Source organism: Eucyclogobius newberryi, unplaced genomic scaffold, assembly GCF_026437365.1.
Source record: "Eucyclogobius newberryi isolate DKJ021-1_F unplaced genomic scaffold, fEucNew1.0.hap1 SCAF_11, whole genome shotgun sequence".
Classification (NCBI taxonomy): domain Eukaryota; kingdom Metazoa; phylum Chordata; class Actinopteri; order Gobiiformes; family Gobiidae; genus Eucyclogobius; species Eucyclogobius newberryi.
Genome location: NW_027315735.1, coordinates 28,626,174 through 28,646,295, shown reverse-complemented (window position 1 = coordinate 28,646,295; position 20,122 = coordinate 28,626,174). Strand labels below are relative to the sequence as shown.

The 20,122-nt window shown below is 43.6% G+C and overlaps 1 protein-coding gene across 15 annotated transcripts in view; it reads right to left on the bottom strand.

Moving 5' to 3' along the window:
• Positions 1–20,122, bottom strand: part of tenm2a (teneurin transmembrane protein 2a) — a 308,508-nt gene that overhangs the window by 127,828 nt on the left and 160,558 nt on the right. For 11 of the 15 annotated variants that reach the window (XM_072439821.1, XM_072439824.1, XM_072439822.1 and 8 more), the window contains one exon: positions 14,667–14,873. The exons of the other annotated variants lie outside the window; for them this stretch is intronic. In XM_072439821.1, the coding sequence (XP_072295922.1) occupies positions 14,667–14,873 (207 nt within the window). The remainder of the gene's footprint in view (positions 1–14,666; positions 14,874–20,122) is intronic. 15 annotated transcript variants of the gene reach the window in all.

Below are 20,122 nucleotides of genomic sequence, written 5' to 3'. Positions count from 1 at the left end.
CACATAGTGGGCATTATATGTACAAACATGTGGCTGAATGTGAAAGTGCAAACGACACCTATACAGCTAAAATATAACTATTTTATTAGTTTCTATACAGTTTGGTTTTCAGTATTATGGAAGGTATGCAACATAACTTGCAATGTAAACTGAAAGTTAAGGTAATATTTTCTGCAATGACCTCAAAATAAAATATTGATGAATGAATGAATTTTGTTGCAGTTTTCCAGCTATAAATTGAATACATAAAAACTATTCAATATTTTGGCCAGAGTTTATGCTTTTATGAAAAAATTAGTGTTGCTTTACTCTGTATACAAGCAACAAGAGCATGTTGTAGCGATGTACGCATTTAAAAGTGCTTTTTAAAGGTTTTGGTAGAGTAGCCTTCCACATCTAACCTGCTGCACATTTGCTAAATATATTTCCAAACCCTATTGAGCCATCTCTCCTCTCCTTATTCCTCCGTGTGGGAATAGCACCAATGCACTTTCCTTTGCAGATCGGGTCGCGCAAACTCTTTATTGACATTTTCTGTGGTTAACTGAAAAAATCGCAGGGGCAGGACGCGTCTGTATAAGTGTGCGGGGCAGGAACGCTCCATCAGCATTTAAAAAGAGATCAGAGAGGGCCCGTGCGCTCACCCCTCCCCTGCCCCTCTGCTCCTCAGTCCCTCCATCTTTTTATTTCACGGCCCATATCTTCACATCCTTTCAAAAAAAAAAAAACCTGTCCCGTTGCATGCCGCGGCGAGCTAATTGAGATTCTTGGGGAGTTTTGAGGTGGTATATTCCCATGTGTCGTACGTCCTCCGTCTGTGAATGTCACCCGGTACTCATTTGTCATTCTTCGCAGAGCTCAAAGCATCGGAAAGAGAAAGGAGAGGTTGAAGCTAAGGCAAGGCAAGGCAAGGCAAGTTTATTTGTAGAGCACATTTCATACACAAGGCAATTCAAAGTGCTTCACACAGCAGGAAAAATGCATTCAAATCACAAAGAAATTACAGAAATACAATAAAATTAACTAAATTAAAAATTATCAATCCAACTGATTTTCTAAACTAATAAAATCACAAACAAAAGAGAAGAGTGCAAAGAAAAAATCCCTTCAGTCATATGCGCAGCTAAACAAAACTGTTTTTAGCTTAGATTTGAACATTGTCAGAGTAGAAGCCTGTCTCACATCTTCAGGAAGACTGTTCCAGATTTTAGCTGCATAAAACTGAAACGCAGATTCCCCATGTTTTGTCCTGACTCTGGCACCAGCAGGAGGCCGGTCCCTGAGGTCCTCAGAGTCTGAGATGGTTCATATGGCACTAACATGTCTGAGATGTACTTTGGTGCTAGGCCATGGAGAGACTTGTACACAAGCAGAGCTGCTTTAAAGTCTATTCTCTGAGCCACAGGAGCCAGTGCAGAGACCTGAGAACAGGACTAATGTGATCATACTTCCTGGTTCTAGTCAGGACCCGAGCAGCAGCGTTCTGGATGTACTGCAGCTGTTTTACAACTCGTTTGGAGAGACCAGTGAGGAGGCCGTTACAGTAGTCTAATCTACTGGAGACAAACGCGTGGAGCCAACAGGCAACAGGCAAGCGCTAAGAAAACTGACTTTATTCTCACATCTGGCTTTATTCTATACATTCAAAGTATGAATAGGCGGTGGAAAAACAATATGTATGAACAACAGAGGAAAAAATGCACCGTGCGGATACAGTAAACCTGTGTGAAAGTGCTGAAAAGATGGAACGTGATGCCTAGATTCAAAGTTAAGAGGTCATTTTCAAGTGTAATAAAACATAAGAATAAAAACCAAGACTTGCACTTTTCACTTTTTTTCAGAAGCCAAATCTAGTTTAGTGAAATAATATTATTCCATTCCTGCTTGATCAAATTCTCTCAAGTAATTTTCATTTAAAGAAAATAATGAAGAGAAAAACAACAACCAACAACATTATTTGACTCCCAAATAACTCCCAAAACATGTTGTAGTTCAGGAGTCTATCCTCTTTACTAAAACATAAGCCTACATCTCACAATAAAATATACTAAAACCAAAAACATTTTATATCGTTTTCCTCTAAATAAAATTAGGCAACAATAAAACAAAATTTACTGCATTCAGTATATGCAAATTGTTGAGACAGCTTCAACTGAAATGAATGTGCACTTTTTTTCATGAAAACACTCTTCTTCAGTAAATGGATCGTGTATTTGGTTTGCAAATATTTCCACCTTGGCTAAACAAATGGAATTTCACAGAGCTGCTGGTTAATGTTATAATTTTTCATTTACCGTCACCCATTTAGAAAGAATGACTAAGCCAAAGCCAACCATGCAAACGTCACCATTACACAAGCACTCACAGGGCCACCAATATTTGCACACAATAGGGAGACACATCTTTGGTGTCTCTTTGTTTCTCTAGATTTGTTTCAACAAACCATTAAACATTCAGCGCACCAGCAGTGACTTGAGGTGGCTTCCCTGGCAAGATAGCAGATAGCTCGCCACTTTGAGAGAGAAAAGGGGGGCAGACTCTAAAAATAGCTTTTGCGTTGTTCCCCATGCATAATGAATGGCCAGAGACAAGCGCTAACGTTAGCTCTTTCCAGGGGCGATCTGCTACGCTCCGTTTGTTCGTCTGCAGGCCTCACGCCGTTTTTTCTGGAGGAACATACCGACGGCGAAGCGTTGCAGACAGGTGCTATGAGCCAGACAGTATTCCCAGATAAACATGCGGAGACCGACCCAATTCCCATCCAAACGCCCTGCGCCCGTTCACCCGCCACGCTTCGCCAGCAGCACAAGTCAGGCCTGTCCACCTGTTAGCTTAGGTAATGGCCGACTACTTTGCTACACACATATACAAACAGCTTGAGGATTATTTCGCTGTGGTCAGTTTCTGGTTGGCTTGGTTTCGTTCATTTCCTGCCCAGTCTCTAGTCTCTACAGGATTCTACAGTAAAAAAAAAAAAAAAAAAAAAAAACGTCATATTTCTCACTCGGCACTGGGCTTAGGCAACACATGCATAAATCGCAGTGTAGAAAAAAATGAAGAAAAAAGATTGTAATCAAGCAGAAGTGATATGATGTCGTGAAAGATATCATCCGTCTCCATGGATTTAGAGCCAAAACATCGGCTATTATTTAAATAATTGAAATGCAGGGCTGCACTTACAACTCTAGAGTGCAGCAGCATAATGAGGGACATTATACACTGTAGAAATTCAAATGACAATAGACTACGACACAGCAAATTATCCCCAATCCCTCTTCCAGTATTTTTAAAGTTGTTCTGAGAGCATTTGACATGGTGGAACAAGTGATTCAGATTTAGATTTAGACAACTTTGTGAATCCCACCAGGGGCAATTAGTTTGCGGCATAAGAAAACAAAGCACATAGGGAACTGCCAAACATGCAAACATACAGAAACATACAACACGTAATGAGGCGATTCTGAAACAAAGACGAGCTCTGCGGTCATCAAATATTGCCCAGAAGAAGACATTGCATCACTTAAAGTTTACATTTAAATGATGAATAGAAGAAGGCACTACATATTTCAGACATCTCTTTGGTTTTTGAACATTGAACAACATATTGAGGTCCTGAGGACAATAAAGAAAACTCACTCTTTAAAGTCTCTCTGCCGCACTCTTGATTTTTGAACTTTATACAGTCTTTGATTAAAATTATATAGTCTACCCTAAAGATAAAAATAAAATGAAATACATATCATATAATTCCATGAAAGCCAATGTACTTAAAAGATATTTGAAGGGTTATAACGGTAATGCATTTATAGCTTTGAAAAAATTACAAAAAATTACAAGGAGCGCATTTTTTTATGTTTTGAACTTGACTTGAAGTATTAACATTCAAAAGAAAATTCTTATATGACCTATTAAACTAAAATAAGTTGTCTTTAAATCCAAACTACAAATTAAACATGCTTCCTTAGGGGAAAAAAAGACACAATATTTAGTTGTTTGTGCCGATTCAAATCCCGACTTAATTTCAGCATTTGTTTCGCCCACATTTACAAACATGTTGAGGATTATTGCCGTGGTCAGTTTCTGCTTGGCTCGGTTTGGTCCATTTGGTGCCCAGTGTCGTTCCTCTCTCACACCGAGTTGGATTTCAACAACAGAAGCACAAACAGCGAGTGCTTATAGGTGCTTTATTTCCCCTCAGCTGTTTCCTGTGTGTTTCTACATGCCAGCGTGTATTTACGCTCAGCCAGAACGCCACTCTAAACTCATTTAGGCCCATTTTAATAGACGCCCCCAAGCCAAGCGCTCTCTCTGCACCCATTAGATCAGCGGATCCTGGCTGGGAAGCACAGCGCATTTACAATTGCATCTCAATATTGTTCTCCGTGTGTCTGTCCAAATAACTCCGTTTCACCCGCCGTGCTCCTGTCAACTTAGCCTGTTTACAAATACAGTTCCAAGGAAAGAAGTTGGATGGAAAATAATGGAAATGCAATGGGAAATAATGATTTGGAATCTCATAAAAACGTTCTGATCACAGTGAACATAGGGATTGTGTCGACACACCTCATATAATTTTGTCCGATACCAAATTGATGTTATTAAATGTTTATTAATCTGCACTGTCCCTGAAATAGTTAAATAAATAGATAAATAAATAGATAAATAAATGTCTGCGACGAGTTGGCCACTGTCCAGGGTGTACCCCGCCTAAGGCCCAAAGTCACTGGGATAGGCTCCAGTCACCCGCGACCCCGAAAGGGAACAAGCGGTAGAAAATGAATGAATGAAAGATAAATAAATGTGGATTTTAAAATGCCAAAGACTTCATTTGGAATCCAATCAAAAGTGTTCCGGAAACAAAACTAAGCAGTGTTGAAACAAGTTAATTGATTAGTGAAAAAAACGTCAGCTAATTTAGATAATGTTTCTGGACTACACATAGAGGACGCTTTATGAATCAGATCGAGCCAGAATTGGAAGAAGCAAAATTACACAGGAAGTACAATTTGTCTGTAAATACACTCCATCACCATGCCCCGAAGTACTAGTTCCATTAGTAGTAGTAGCAGTAGTAGTAGTAGTAGTAGTAGTAGTAGTAGTAGTAGTAGTAGTAGTAGTAGTAGTAGTAGTAGTAGTTCCATCGCAGGCAAATTTTGTCATATTCACCAGCTTTACTAATCCAAACAACTAAAAGATTAATTGAAAGGAAAATTGCTGGATTAAAAATAAAATAATATTAGTCGTTGTTACCTGTAGTGACCTTTAGCAACATTACGGATTTATGTCTGTTTTAAAAAAAAAAAAAAATCAAATTTTTCAGTGGTAATCTTAATTGTTTTGTACAGTTCAAGTTTAAAATTGAACTTGTTAATCAGGTGTGATATTGTTTTTTTTTTGCGTTTTGTTTAATTCTTCTTAAAACTATTAAAAAGGGGATTTGTGCTGGGACGGTATATCAGTGTCGTGTTCATTCCAGCGATGCACAGTTTTATGAATGGAGTCACAGTCCATCCAAACTCAAGATGTTGCTGCTGGATTTGTGCACGTTTTATATTCGAACAAGATTGATATTTTTTCACATGGAAAATTTTTACAATGTCCCAACTTTTCTGAAATGACGGCTTGGGTATTTCCTTTCCACTATCACTTTGTCTCAGCTGCCTTCTCCATCAATTTTTACTGGCACACTTTGAATACTCATTCCCCATGCAAGATGTCTCATTAAACAACTTAAAAAAAAATGAAAGTTTGGCTGTTTCCATCTCTGTTCCCATTTGCCTCTTTGCCTCTCGTCTGTGTTTTTTATTCTCCTCCCCTCCCTGCTTTTGTCTGTGCAACTCTGTGTACACACTCGCTCAGCCAAGGCACAGTGGAGGAAGAAATAAACGAAAGAAAGAAAGAAAGAAAGAAAGAAAGAAAGCAAAAGCCCACGAACAAAACGTGTGGGTGTACTGCGAAGAGGAAGAAACAGCCTCCAACTCTCCTGTCTTTGCCAGCGTCTGCCATTAGGGTGTCAGTGGCAGAGTGAATTTATTTGCTGTGCGGTTACTGGGCTAATGATTGATGTTGCCCCAGCAAACAGTAAACCAATTAGAAGGCTGATGTAACGTCATTTTAAAAGCGTCCTAATCGCGTTGCTCTTGAACCTGGGACCCGGGCCTTTCCCTAATGAAGATTTATACTGGATCAAAGGAGAGCCTAACGCCATTAACAATAGATTGTATTCCACCAAAAATCGCATTAGAACTTCTCCGCGCTCCCCTCCTCCGCTACGCACACAGCAGCCTCCCATCAGACTTTGGCTAAATATATCTGCTGATTACAAACAGAGGAAGTGCAGGGCTGGGGAGGGCGGCGTGGACGGACGGAGAGGAGTCGAGAGAACATACGAGAGTACGTTCAAGCACAATGTCATAATTTCACATCAGATTCAACACAATAAACGCCCAAATGTTCAGCGACTTTAATGGAGATAAGTTTGTTATCTTAAGTTCGGGAGCAGGACCACGCCCCTTCCTACGCCCCTTCCTGCGGCTACACTACTTAATCATCCAGATCACACACACTTGTGTTCGTGATTTCCGTGCACACGCTCCATGGCGGCGGCAGCCTCGCTTGAAAACACACTCGTTCCCGACCTTTCTATGGATCAACTCGACCTCGTTCCTTTCGATGCATCGGCCCAGCACAGGCGAGCCACACCGGGCCATCCTCCACTGGTGTCCCACTAGGACCGGTCCGGTCCCATCAGCTGTTCTCACAGGCTCAGCTCTCGCTCACGGCCAGGCTCCCGTCAGCAGACCGGCGTCCCACCTCGCATCACTTCTGCTAGTCCGGTATTGAGATCGCCGTGCGTCCTGCGCCCTCCTCCCAGCGCTCCGGTCTTTCCAGCGCCCGCGTCATCCCAGCGCTCATCCCGCGGCCTCGCTCGTTAAGCGCCCACCGCACGCGCTCGTCATTTCTCTCTACATTGACCGTCCGCGTGGACGGCGGCGGCAGGTCTCCAGACCACGGCACCGTCATCAAATCATGATGTTTTAAACTTCTCTTTTGCGCTCACAATTCCCGTTAACTCTCGTTCCACTGCGGAGCGCGCTTTGCCCCGCCCACTTTCGCGGGCAGGAGCGGCTCCTCCAGGTAAAGTATCCTCACCCTCGTCTCCTTCCTCCTCCGTCGTTTCCTTCCTCCTCCGTTGTCTCCTTCCTTCCGCACCGAGCTGCCCATCACTCAAGCCTTGGAGCCAGAGACTCTCACCTCTTTCAAGAAATTAATTCACCTTACTCGCTCACCCTTCCCGCATCGCTCAAAATAACAATAAATAAATACATACAACGTATGTATGTTTATTATAAAATAATAATGAAAACATATATTTAAAAAAAAAAAAAAAAATTACCCTGCCATCTCTCCCCCCTCCTCTCCTTCCCCATCGTTAATCTTCTGGCACCGTGTCACCAAGTTACATAGTTTTATCGCGTTGCCACGTTCCGGCAGGTTCTGCGCTTTATCCTCCGACACCGCGTTGCCAGGTTCTGCGTTTTATCCTCTGGCACTGCATCGCCAGGTTCTGCGTTTTATCCTCTAGCACTGCGTTGCCAGGTTCCTGCGGTTTATCCTCTGGCACTGCGTTGCCAGGTTCTGCGTTTTATCCTCTAGCACTGCGTTGCCAGGTTCTGCGTTTTATCCTCTGGCACTGCGTTGCCAGGTTCTGTGTTTTTATCCTCTAGCACTGCGTTGCCAGGTTCTGCGTTTTATCCTCTAGCACTGCGTTGCCAGGTTCCTGCGGTTTATCCTCCGACACTGCATTGCCAGGTTCTGCGTTTTATCCTCTAGCACTGCGTTGCCAGGTTCCTGCGTTTTATCCTCTGGCACTGCGTCGCCAGGTTCTGCGTTTTATCCTCTAGCACTGCGTCGCCAGGTTCTGCGTTTTATCCTCTAGCACTGCATTGCCAGGTTCTGCGTTTTATCCTCTAGCACTGCATTGCCAGGTTCTGCGTTTTATCCTCTAGCACTGCATTGCCAGGTTCTGCGTTTTATCCTCTAGCACTGCGTTGCCAGGTTCTGCGTTTTATCCTCCGACACTGCGTCGCCAGGTTCCTACGGTTTATCCTCTGGTACTGCATCGCCAGGCTCCTGCGTTGTATCCTCCGGCACCGCGTTGCCAGGTTCCTGCGTTTTATCCTGTGGCACTGCGTCGCCAGGTTCCTGCGTTTTATCCTGTGCCTCTGCGTCGCCAGGTTCCTGCATCGTATCCTCTGGCAGTGCGTCGCCAGGTTCCTGCATCGTATCCTCTGGCACTAGCGGTTTATCCTCTGGCACTGCGTCGCCAGGTTCCTGCGTTTTATCCTCTGGCACTGTGTCGCCAGGTTCCTGCGTTTTATCCTCTGGCTACGTCGCCAGGTTCCTGCGGTTTACCCTCTGGCTTGGCGTGCCAGGTTCCAGCATTTAATCCTCGAGCACTGCGTTGCCAAGTTCTAGTGTTTTTTTATCCTCGAGCTCTGCGTTGCCAGGTTCCAGCATTTCATCCCGTTACCGCGTTTTGGCCTGACTCAAAGTTGCCAGCTTATAGCTTTGGTTACAGTCTTTACCAGGTTCTAACGTTTCCATCCTTGGGCACCGCGTTGCCACGTTCCCGCATTTTATCCTCGGGCACCGCGTTGCCACGTTCCGGCATTTTATCCTCAGGCACCACGTTGCCACGTTACGGCATTAAATCCTCGGGCACTGCGTTGCCACGTTCCGGCATTTTATCCTCTGGCACCGCGTCGTCACGTTCCGGCATTTTATCCTCGGGCACCGCATTGCCACGTTCCGGCACTTTATCCTCGGGCGTTCCGGCATTTCATCCTCTGGCACCGCATTGCCACGTTCCGGCATTTCATCCTCGGGCACCGCGTTGTCACGTTCCGGCATTTCATCCTCGGGCACCGCGTCGCCAGGTTCCGCCGTTTTATCCTCTGGCTTTACGTCGCCAGATTCCAGCGTTTCATCTCTGGCTTTACGTCGCCAGGTTCTAGCGTTTCATCTCTGGCTTTACGTCGCCAGGTTCTAGCGTTTTATCCTTTGGCTTTACGTCGCCAGGTTCCAGCCTCATTCCTTCCATTCCTTTTCCTCCCGTCCTTTACCCTCGCTCTCGCTCACCCGCGCTCTCTTTCTCCCCCTTCCTCCTTCTCCCTCCCTCTCGCCGGGTTCATGCCAGGCCCCGCTCTTATCCAGCGAAAGGTTGCAATTTTCTCTTCCTGGATCACTAGGCCTCACTTTTTCTCATTTATTTGAAAATTAAACCAAATCTGAACAAGTGTCTCTTCTTCATGCCCCCTCTTTCATGCTCGCTCTCTACCCCCTCATGCTCTCTCCCCCAGGCACCGGGATGCCAGATCTCCCCCCCCCCCCCCCTCTGTCTCTCATCCTCTCCTGACACCGGGTTGCCAGGTCTCTTATTTCCCCCTTTTCTAACCCCCCCTCGGCACCGGGATGCCAGGTCGACTTTCTTTCCCCCCTTCTCCCCTCGGCACCGAGATGCCAGGTCTACTTTCTTTTCCCCCTTCTCTCCTCGGCACCGGGATGCCAGGTCTACTTTCTTTCCCCCCTTGGCACCGGGATGCCAGGTCTACTTTCTTTCCCCCCTTGGCACCGGGATGCCAGGTCTACTTTCTTTCCCCCCTCGGCACTGGGATGCCAGGTCTACTTTCTTTCCCCCCTCGGCACCGGGATGCCAGGTCTACTTTCTTTTCCCCCTTCTCTCCTCGGCACCGGGATGCCAGGTCTACTTTATTTCCCCCCTTGGCACCGGGATGCCAGGTCTACATTATTTCCCCCCTCGGCACCGGGATGCCATGTCTCCTCCTTCCGTGAGGTTCATGCAGCCTCTTCGCTCCTGCAGCCTCTTCGCTCCTGCAGCCTCTTCGCTCCTGCAGCCTCTTCGCTCCTGCAGCCTCTTCGCTCCTGCAGCCTCTTCGCTCCTGCAGCCTCTTCGCTCCTGCAGCCTCTTCGCTCCTGCAGCCTCTTCGCTCCTGCAGCCTCTTCGCTCCTGCAGCCTCTTCGCTCCTGCAGCCTCTTCGCTCCTGCATCCTCTTCGCTCCTGCATCCTCTTCGCTCCTGCATCCTCTTCGCTCCTGCATCCTCTTCGCTCCTGCATCCTCTTCGCTCCTGCATCCTCTTCGCTCCTGCATCCTCTTCGCTCCTGCATCCTCTTCGCTCCTGCATCCTCTTCGCTCCTGCATCCTCTTCGCTCCTGCATCCTCTTCGCTCCTGCATCCTCTTCGCTCCTGCATCCTCTTCGCTCCTGCATCCTCTTCCCTCATGCCGCCTCTTCCCTCATGCCGCCTCTTCCCTCATGCCGCCTCTTCCCTCATGCCGCCTCTTCCCTCATGCCGCCTCTTCCCTCATGCCGCCTCTTCCCCCTTCGGGCACCGGGATGCCGCCGCTTCCCCCTTCGGGCACCGGGATGCCGCCGCTTCCCCCTTCGGGCACCGGGATGCCTCCTCTTCCCCCTTCGGGCACCGGGATGCCGCCTCTTCCCCCTTCGGGCACCGGGAGGCTGGTCTGCCATGTTTTGGAGTCCTCCAAACAGCAGCTGGTTATACCAACTTTACCATGCAGATCATTCCCTTGGGACAAGCCCTGCATCTCCCACCTCCCAACCCTAACGTCTTCGGTTCATCACTCCAAAGTGTCGTCATTCTCATCCAGTCCATCAAGTTGCTGCTGCACTTTGATACACCGTTCTATCAGCCGGTTTGGGGGTTCTTTAAGACCAATGCTATAAGGATTGCTGTCTTCCTGTCGGGCCATTCATGTTCATGGCCGTCCAGTCCGATGACCCTGTATCATCAACAAATACATTCAGAACATCTACTACCGAGGTGGAACATCGACCCCAGTTCCTCCAACCTCAGCTACCACGTTTCACACATAAGCTCCGCTTCAGGTGCTTCAGGCCTCCTAGACCATCCAGCTCCGTTAACGTTCCTTCCATCATGGTTTCGTTCTACCCTTACCACGTTTAACATTAACTAATTACTTCCCATTCACCTTCGACTACCAGTCACATTGCAAGTACTCAAGCCTACCCGAGTGGCATCGACGTCTCTTCAGGCGCGTTCCCCTGCTCAGAGGCCGTCTTGTCCACAATAGTTCTCCTCACCCCGGCATCAAGGACCTCCAACCAACGCTTAAGTCTTCCCCTAAAACAGCAGGACTACTGTGGTAACACAATCTATTCTGAGCCCCTTTGCAATCCGTCCAGACCTTGTGCACTGGTCGTCAAGTGGCACTTCCCAGCAGGACTCAGGATCTGGTTCATCCTTTACTTAAAGTCGTTCCACGCCTGGTCCCCACATTTCCTACCAAACTTTTCCCACATTGGCGCTGCCACATCTGCCTCCAGTTAAGGCGTCGTTGACCGCCTCATTATATTGTGGAGCACTGGTTCTCCATGACTTTCCAGGTCTACACACACCATTACCTCCTCGTCCTCCATTCTGCCAATCCGCACTGCCTCGTTAAGCTTCTTTTGGGGGTATCGAGGCCCGGGAGCCTTCAGCCCTCATCGCAAGAAGACCCAAAACGGCATCAACTTTGTACATTCGTGTTGTTCATGTTTCTCCCCTGCCAATAAACACCTTGCATCGTATCTGGGGTCGTGGTCCTTGCTAGTGAATGGTATTTTGGTCGGAAAACCTTCTTTCTTCTTATTCAGTCTCATAAAAAACAGCAATCGTCTGTTCATGCGTTTCAGCTTTTATACATTTTTAGGACCTTTTTCCCCATCAAAAGATATACTATGTGGTTTAATTGTTAATCGCTATGGTAATGGCCCTAGATTCTCATCATTTTGAAATGTCGTGGATTAATAATACAACAAACGGCATTCAATCATTCATTTAAAGTTGCACCAATTACATATTCTGCTGGATGTCTGCTACCCGCTGGTCTCCATGGAGATGTAAATGCTTTGCCTGGAAATGTCCACAATAAGGCTTTGAACTCACTTATCTTGCTTTTATTGAATTGCACATTTTTTTTGCTGAAAATTACCGTGCAAACTCTATTCTTACTCTGAGTGGGCTTGCCTTTCCATAGATCTGACCTGTTGGCGTAGTGGCATCTCCTGCTTGTCTACGTAGAGATGGATACGACTTTTGTACAAATTTGATTGGTTAACCTCTATTTCTTCGCCAAAAAAAGCTCTCAAAAGCTACTCTTTGTGTGGCCAAATGTTTTAAACTTTCAGAAGCACAAACATTGTAGAAATTTCGGACATTTCAAGTGCCATTAAGAACCGTCAATCTTTGTAATTCACTTCCCTGTCAGGGGTCATAACGATTCCCTCAATCAGTGCCCTGTCTGTAATGAGAAAGTTACAAGTTGCTGATACAAGCGCGCACCTGCCCACTAACAACCATCGAGAGAGCGGCCATTGATGGAGGAAAAAGAGCTTAGAGCCAGGGAAAATAACTAGTTTGTCTATACTACAGTGGTTCTCCCGCTGGCACTTAAAATTCATCTTCCCCTTACCTTTCTCTTTCTGCCACAATATTAATGTCATATGGAAAGTACGCGCCGACACACCTTCTCCACGCAGCCGCTCTGCTCCCGGCTCGGAGCGCGGCTTACGTTCACTTGCATCATTGTTTTTTTGGCACGAGGTGACAAAGGTGGGAAGGGTGCTTTTTAAACGCAATCCAGTAACACACGTAACCGCGCGCTCATAATACCATTTTTTTTTTTTTTTTTTTTTTTTTTTTTTTTTTGTTATGAGGAGAGGAAAACAAAAGGTGTGGAGACAAAGAGCAGTTCGTTTATTATTCTGTCGTGTTAAACCTTTGGGAATTTTGATGCATACAAATCTTACTCATTTTGTATTCAGGGTCATGCATAGCCAGAGCAGGTTTTAAAGTTTACATTAAGGTAAAGGAGAGACAAAAGAATGGACTGGAATTCAAAACGCAACGGTGGAAGTTTGTTTTGATGCCGTATTTCCATCAAGAGCCGAGTGCGCCTTCAATTCATCAAGGAAAATAGATACTTTGGTGTTCCTCCTATTGGAAATTATTCACATACCGACTGCAAAAGCTCAAACTACTTAAAAACCTAAAGACGAAACTGGGGAGAAAGGGACACGGGAGGATCGGGAGTGGTGAAAAGTGATAGGCGTGAGACGTGCATCAGTGATTGACTGCTGCCAGTGGTGGACGCTCACTTCCAAATGCCAGAAAGGTTTGGGATTTTGGGTGTGAGTTACTTTAAAGCGTTAAGTAAAGCTTGACTCAATACGGGTCGTAAAGCTTCTATAGGATTAGCTGTGCAGTGTAGTTGGTGATTTCCAGAGCCGTTTCTAGACTTAAGAACATATGAAGACCTCAAGTTGAAATGGTGACTTCTTTTTTGTTGCTTTTTGCTTAAAAAGTTGATTAACAGTCAGGGTTATGATATGTAAAATGTTGCTTTGAAGTGGGCATTTTTATCTATTCTCTTTACATGTCTATAGCTCAAATAAGGCCTTATGTATCACTCCATTGTATTAATCTCCATTTGTCCAGAGTAGAAAAGGTTCAAAGGTCATGATCGGGCAAGGATTTTAAAATTATCTCCAACCAAAAGTCCTTTACACTCCATTGTACATGAAAAATACTTTGAGAAGCATAGCATTCCAGCAGTAATAATTTCAAATCACCTGTAAATGATTTCAATGATCACTGGTGAAGCTAATGTTACTTTATTATAGTTCTAAACTGTATATGTTTCCATAGCCAGCTGTACTTGACACATGAGTTTCAACAAGAAAATGTAGACAATTAAGTAAATTATAGTCTCCCCATGAATCCATTATGCGTAATGAAGCACCATTTCTACTGTATGATTTATACCTATGCAGTCCAATTATATAATAACACAAATTTGCCGCTTTTTGGTTTGGTTCCCAGCTTCACAAAAGAATTGAGGGAAAAAAACAAGACTAAACTTTCAGTCATAGTGCTGCTTTACAAGAATTGATTGGTTAAACATTTGTAAAGATGGTGAATTGACATTGAGACGAATGAATGAACAAAATAGAAGAGCTGATGAAGAAATAGGTTGTGTTTGTGTTTTAGAATTTGGTTATGTCAAAGTTTCAGGTGGAGGGAAGGACTCTTTTGTAAACAATATGTATTAATTTTACTTTATAAGAGTGTATACCAACTTTAATTGCTAAAATGTTGAGCTCGTTTGATAAATTAGGTTCACAAATGTACAATATTGATCTGTATGAACACAAAAACTTAATTGGGACCTAGTAATGGGTTTTAGTAAGACATCTGTCCATCTCAGTTCTGTTGGAAGACTGTATATTGAAATATTCAATAATATTTTCATAGAGACAAGCATACGCTCAACCAGAAAAGTTAAAGAAAGTGCCTTTAAACTACATACTTCAAAAATGTTAAATCCTTTGATATGGCGAATTCAATAATACGGCAAAGTCCATATGGTAGATGGCCACAGATGTTTTATTTCCTAAATTTTTTTCATTTTGATGGAATATGCTGGAACATTCTTAGCAAAACGTTTGATTTCCTCAGATAGTGTGTTGTCACGGGACCAATCACAGCCAGAAGGGGCAAAGGAGAAGGAACGGTGCCCCAATTGCATGTTTTTGTCATTATTTCATGATACCATCTTACCCGTTGAGGAGGGCTGTCCCCGGAGCAGGTAGGAGTCTTCCGGGTGGGGCTCGAGGTGTGAGTGGGTGGAGTTCTTCTCCAGGAGGGGCACCTGGCACTCCCTGATGGGCGGGGAGGGGCCGGGGGAGGGGTGGTGAGGGGCGGACAAGGACGACTGGTGGGACGGAGGGAGCAGGGAGGAGGAAGAGGTCGGAGGGAGTGGGCGACCTACAGACACAACATAGAAAGAGAGAAAGAGAGAGAGAGAGAGAGAAAGAGAGACATGAGGGTGGGTTGATGTCGGTGATTCTCAAACTCATAATATCAAGTATCTGCCTTAGAAAACACCTAGCTTTCTAAATCAGGACTAAACCAGGGCCAAACTGACCTATCAGACTAAGGGTGCCTGCACACTCCTCATTATTTAGTTGGTTCGGTTCCGTTCTAGTCCTTTTTTACGCTTGATCTAGTCCAGTTTTCGTTTTGGGGGTTTTCCCTGGTTTAGTCCAAGTTTTGATGTGCTAAATGTGCAAGAGTTTGTGCACTAAACCAGCACAAAAGCAGGACTGATACAGGGTTCGACAAGGACTAAAGGTGTGTTCAAACGTGTTCCATTTGGGAGCTGGTTTGAACAGAGTTTAGATGCTGGTTTAGTCCTGGTCTAATTATTATACCAGAATGTAGTTCCAGTTAAATACCAATTCTGATGTGGTCTATGTGCAAGTGTGAACAAAATACAAACTAAACCAAGCTAAAACCAGATCTATACCAAGAAAAAAATCTCAACTTAACGTAGGCACAACACAGATAGAACCGACACAATAAAATCAGGTTACAAGTTAAATTAGGGCTAAAACCCCGGTTCAAACCAAGACCATTGAGTAGAACCCACTCCATCTATGCGCCGACATTGGTCCCCATCCTCCAGTTTGAGAACCACTGCGTTAGACAAAACAAATGGCAATGACTGACAGTGATACAGGGCCCGTGTTCCCAGAAGCAGGTTTGGCTTAAATGTATGGGCTTTGCTGAGTAGCGCTTTGGTTCATTTCCAACTCGTCTGGCGGCCGTCCTCAGCAGATAGTTATAGCTGTATTTGTGCGAGTTGCAAAGTATATCCTCCCTCTTCAACTACAATAGAGGTAAGTAGCATTTAATTTGCAGCGCTCACCAAAGTCAATAGCTTTAAATCTGTCGGCATTTTGCTCAGAGAGATGAAATGCCTGGTTTTGGCTTTTAAAACTACTCATACCATTGCTTTTAATGCTCTCAACAAAGTGGCCCACTGTACGAACCCACTTTTCGTCACAGTCTTTTGTTGCTTGAATAAAACCGAACCACGTTTAACTGATTGTGGTTGCAGAGTCAAACAATGGTTGTTGTTGTTTTTTGTATCTACTGTGAAGCCAATGTTCTCTTACAGGGCCCATTCAATTCAAGCGTTTGACTGTAGAGACTTGTTGTGTTTGTGTTGTGTTTTTTAAATGCCTAAATTGTAATAAACTTTACCAGACAGGTATTTTTTTGTGAGTGTGTTTAAAATCAACATTTCTGCAGCTTTACAACTGATGGGGTATGTTTTTGACTTACAGAAAATATACAATTTCATAGGATTTTTTTGGGGTTTGTGGGTTTTGTTAGACAGTATAGAGTGAAATGGGGATGAGACTGGGGAAGGACATGAAGTGCACGTGTGTCTCCCACTGAGCAGCACAAACATTTCAGCACTTTTCTACCTGGGCACTGACTTTATCTTAAGCAACCATTCATACACAGTCATACAGTAGTGTGCAGTGAAGCAAGGTGAGCAAAGTGTCTTGCCCAAGGACATAATAACAACAACAGTATGCACTAGGAGAGGGACTCAAACCATCAACCATCTAGTGATCAAAGCTGACTGACAAATTAAGTTCAAGGAGTTAGTTCATTGTAGCGTTCAACGATAATCCAACAAAATTAGAATATTTTTGGCCAAAATGTGGGTTCCCAATACTTTTAAATGATCCAGTTACATTTCTGTTGCTGCTTTGCTTGAAATGTCCCACAGTATGGCATTAATCTTGTCGGCTGGCACCACATGGTTGAGTTACAAGTCAGATCTGTGGCGCGGTTTACCCCGTTCACAGTAAGAATGCATGTTTTCATCGTATTTTTGAGCAATAAAAACACCTCTGATCATTTAAATAGACATTTTAAGTTTAATGCCATGCTGTGGAACATTCCAGGCAGAGCAATACTGACGTTGATGTGAACTGCTTGAACATGGCTGTTAACTGTAGAACAACACAGTATTTAGTCCCAGCATTTATCCATTTTCCCAACAGACTAAACAAAGCAGCTTGTCTCATTCATTTGAACATATTCCCACTTTTTAAATGCCACAGATTTGGGTGGAGGACCTAAATCCACTGTATATCTGTCCTCTACACGGCCAAGACAAAAGAAAGTTAACAAGCAAGTCTTTAAATAGTGTGAGCCCTGGGACGCGTGGACACAATCAGGCTGTCCCACACACCAGGGGAGCCGGAAGGGAGAGCAGAGGATTCATCGCACTCTCTGCAGATTTGGGAATCAAGGACAAAGACAAATCTAATAAATTCTATTTGGAGAGAGGGCTCAAAATATAGAATAATTACGTCTGATGTATTTGCGTCTCAATCAATCAACAATATGGTGAAAAGGAGGCCACTGGGTCCAGTCTTAACCACCTAAGGACTTAGGTTATTACAACTGCTAATTAGGTACTCCAATGCTAACCACTTATTTTGGTTGTCATTCAACGTGCTCTTGGCCTTCATCTTGGAGAGTTAAAACAATTGTAGACCTGTAATCTTTAGGCCAGACACAATAAATAAATTAAAAAAAACACCCAAAAAACGATACAAGCCTGCAGGCACGGCTGTTTTGGAATATCGTTGAATTATGTGTCACACTTATTTTCTTTTCTTTCTTTCTTTTTTCTTTCTTTTTTCATGATACACACTGCAGTACTTTCTGTATTCAGTCACATCTTTATAAGGTTGGCTTAGGTCAAATGTTTGTCCTTTTTAGTACGTTTGTTGAACTTAAAGGTGCACTATGTCATTTTTCTGGTGGTCATCTGGTGTCATTTTTAATGTTATGGCTTTACCAGGGATGTTGCAAATCATGACATTAAATTTGTTGGTAATATTTTAAAAATGGTTCCTATAAGGCTAAACAATTCATACAGTATCAATAACCCCAATTTATTTCTTTATAAAAAGACATTTACAAGCATTTGTCACATGGTCATTGAAAATAGTTTAATAAACAGCATGTTAATGCTCTTGAAATATTTTGTACACATTTTACACACATCTTTGTTTTGTTATTTGTCAATGGTTTTCTAAGATTTAGTTAGTTGAAACTAGGTAGAAACCTCGGGGAGAACCACAGTGAAGGAGAGATCTGACTCCCACAGACGGACAGACCTTTCATTTGCAGATAGACTGTGGAGCCAGAACCACTCAGGAGAAGAGAGGGTGGCTCATCAAGCAAGACAGTTCATCCAGGCAGATGCAGATCTGTTCATCTAGAATGCATGAAATCTTGTTGCATAGCACTGCATAGTTCAATGCTTTCTCCAATTTTTCTACAGTACAGGGAGAAAATTGAGGCTCTACATTGGCAGAGCTTTTGAAAGAACAAGTTGTTTTCTTCTTGTTTTCATATAAAGGAAAGGAAAGCAACCAGACCTTGAGAGGGAGCACAATGCTATTCACTATGCATCAATTTCACCGCTTTTTACTATCGCCGTCCTTCAGTATAGAAATGGCTGGTTTGACAGCATTCACCTCCCCATCGCTGCTATTGATACAAATCAAAACTTGTAAAAGCTGTAATAGATGGGAAGCAGATTTGAGGAGATGGTGGCGTATTGCTTGTATCAGGGAAAGAGTAACAGGGCAGAAGCTGTAGAATAAACAAAGCTTTGACCTTAGAGTGACATACAAAAAGTAGGGAAAAGGAAAACTCAGGATAAGATTGTAAAATGTATAACTATACTACCACTATAATCTTGATAATCATTTGTACAAAAATACATAGAAAAAACACACAAACAAACAAACAAACAAACAAACAAACAAACAAACACATAATTGGTCTGGTTTTGATCTATATCAGAACTAACATTATGAGGTCTGATTAATCAAACTGATGCTATTCTGTTAAAAATCACTAAGCATTTTCTAATATATATATATATATATATATATATATATTTTATATATATATATATATATTTTTTATCATCATTGTGGTTTCAAAAACAATCAGATTTCCCTTGGTATCAAAATGAAATTAGTGTTTGTATCATAAATAACATAGTTTTTTTTTTTTTTTTTTCAGATAAAGTTTGTGGTTGGGTAATTTTCTGCCACTTTTAAGGCAAAAACAAACAAACAAACAAACATGGAGATAAAAAATTATTGCCCAGTGACCCTGAAGTCTTAGGTATTGTAAGAAAATAGCTAATTTGAGTTCGACAAACATTGCCAGCTTTATTTGACAATGTTTTTTCATGCTAGCCACTATATAGAAGTGAAGTCTGAAAGTAACGGAGGAGGAAAATCAGCAAACATTGACAGTACTGTAAAAACCTTCAAATCTTCCAACAAATGGCATTTATCAGTATTGCACTTTTGACCCTCCGTGACACGTAAAGACACGCATTTTGACAGAACATGTGTCTTCTTCTTGCTGCCCTGCGTCATGGAAACCGGAGCCGGGATCGATCGCGACGTTAACTACACCCCGGAGAGAGGCCAACCTTGTCCTGCCCGCGTCTAGGTGTGGAGCCGCGTGATGAGTGCGTATGTGTGTCCATGTCCAGTCAATCTCATCAGGGCAAACACGCGAAAAATGGATAAACAATTGCAATCCAAACAGTGCGACCTGACAGGGGAGAAGAGGGATGGAGAGGGAGGGGCAGCAAGGTCACGGGGGTATCCAAATGAGAGGCGCACTGACAGGCAGATAAATCAGGCCACGCAGAGGACATGGGAAAAATATAGCACAGAATATGAGCTGACAAGTTGCGTGGACGCGGAGTGATGGAAGGGGGAAAAGGGCAACCGGATTTGGGAATTAAATTTGGGACGGTTTTGAAAATGGGAACAAAAGTGTGGTTTTTGTGACTGGACGGGCACAAAAAGGGGCAGAAAGTTGTGCTAGACTCAAAGATAAGATCAATCAGGAAGGTTGTGACATTGAGAGGATCGACTCAGGCTGTTACTGCTATAAAGTTAGCTGTTTGGCTCACATATGGAGAGAAAATGACACTGTTGTTTTTGGGTGAAGAAAACGTATATTTACATTTAAAGCACGTTCTGGAGATGGCAATAGGTTAAAACCATACTTTTGAACATTTCTCGCGGGGATAAATAAGTTTTTATGCCTTAATGTGGAATATTAGCGCTAAAAGACAACAACTTCTTGGAAACAATCAAATGAAG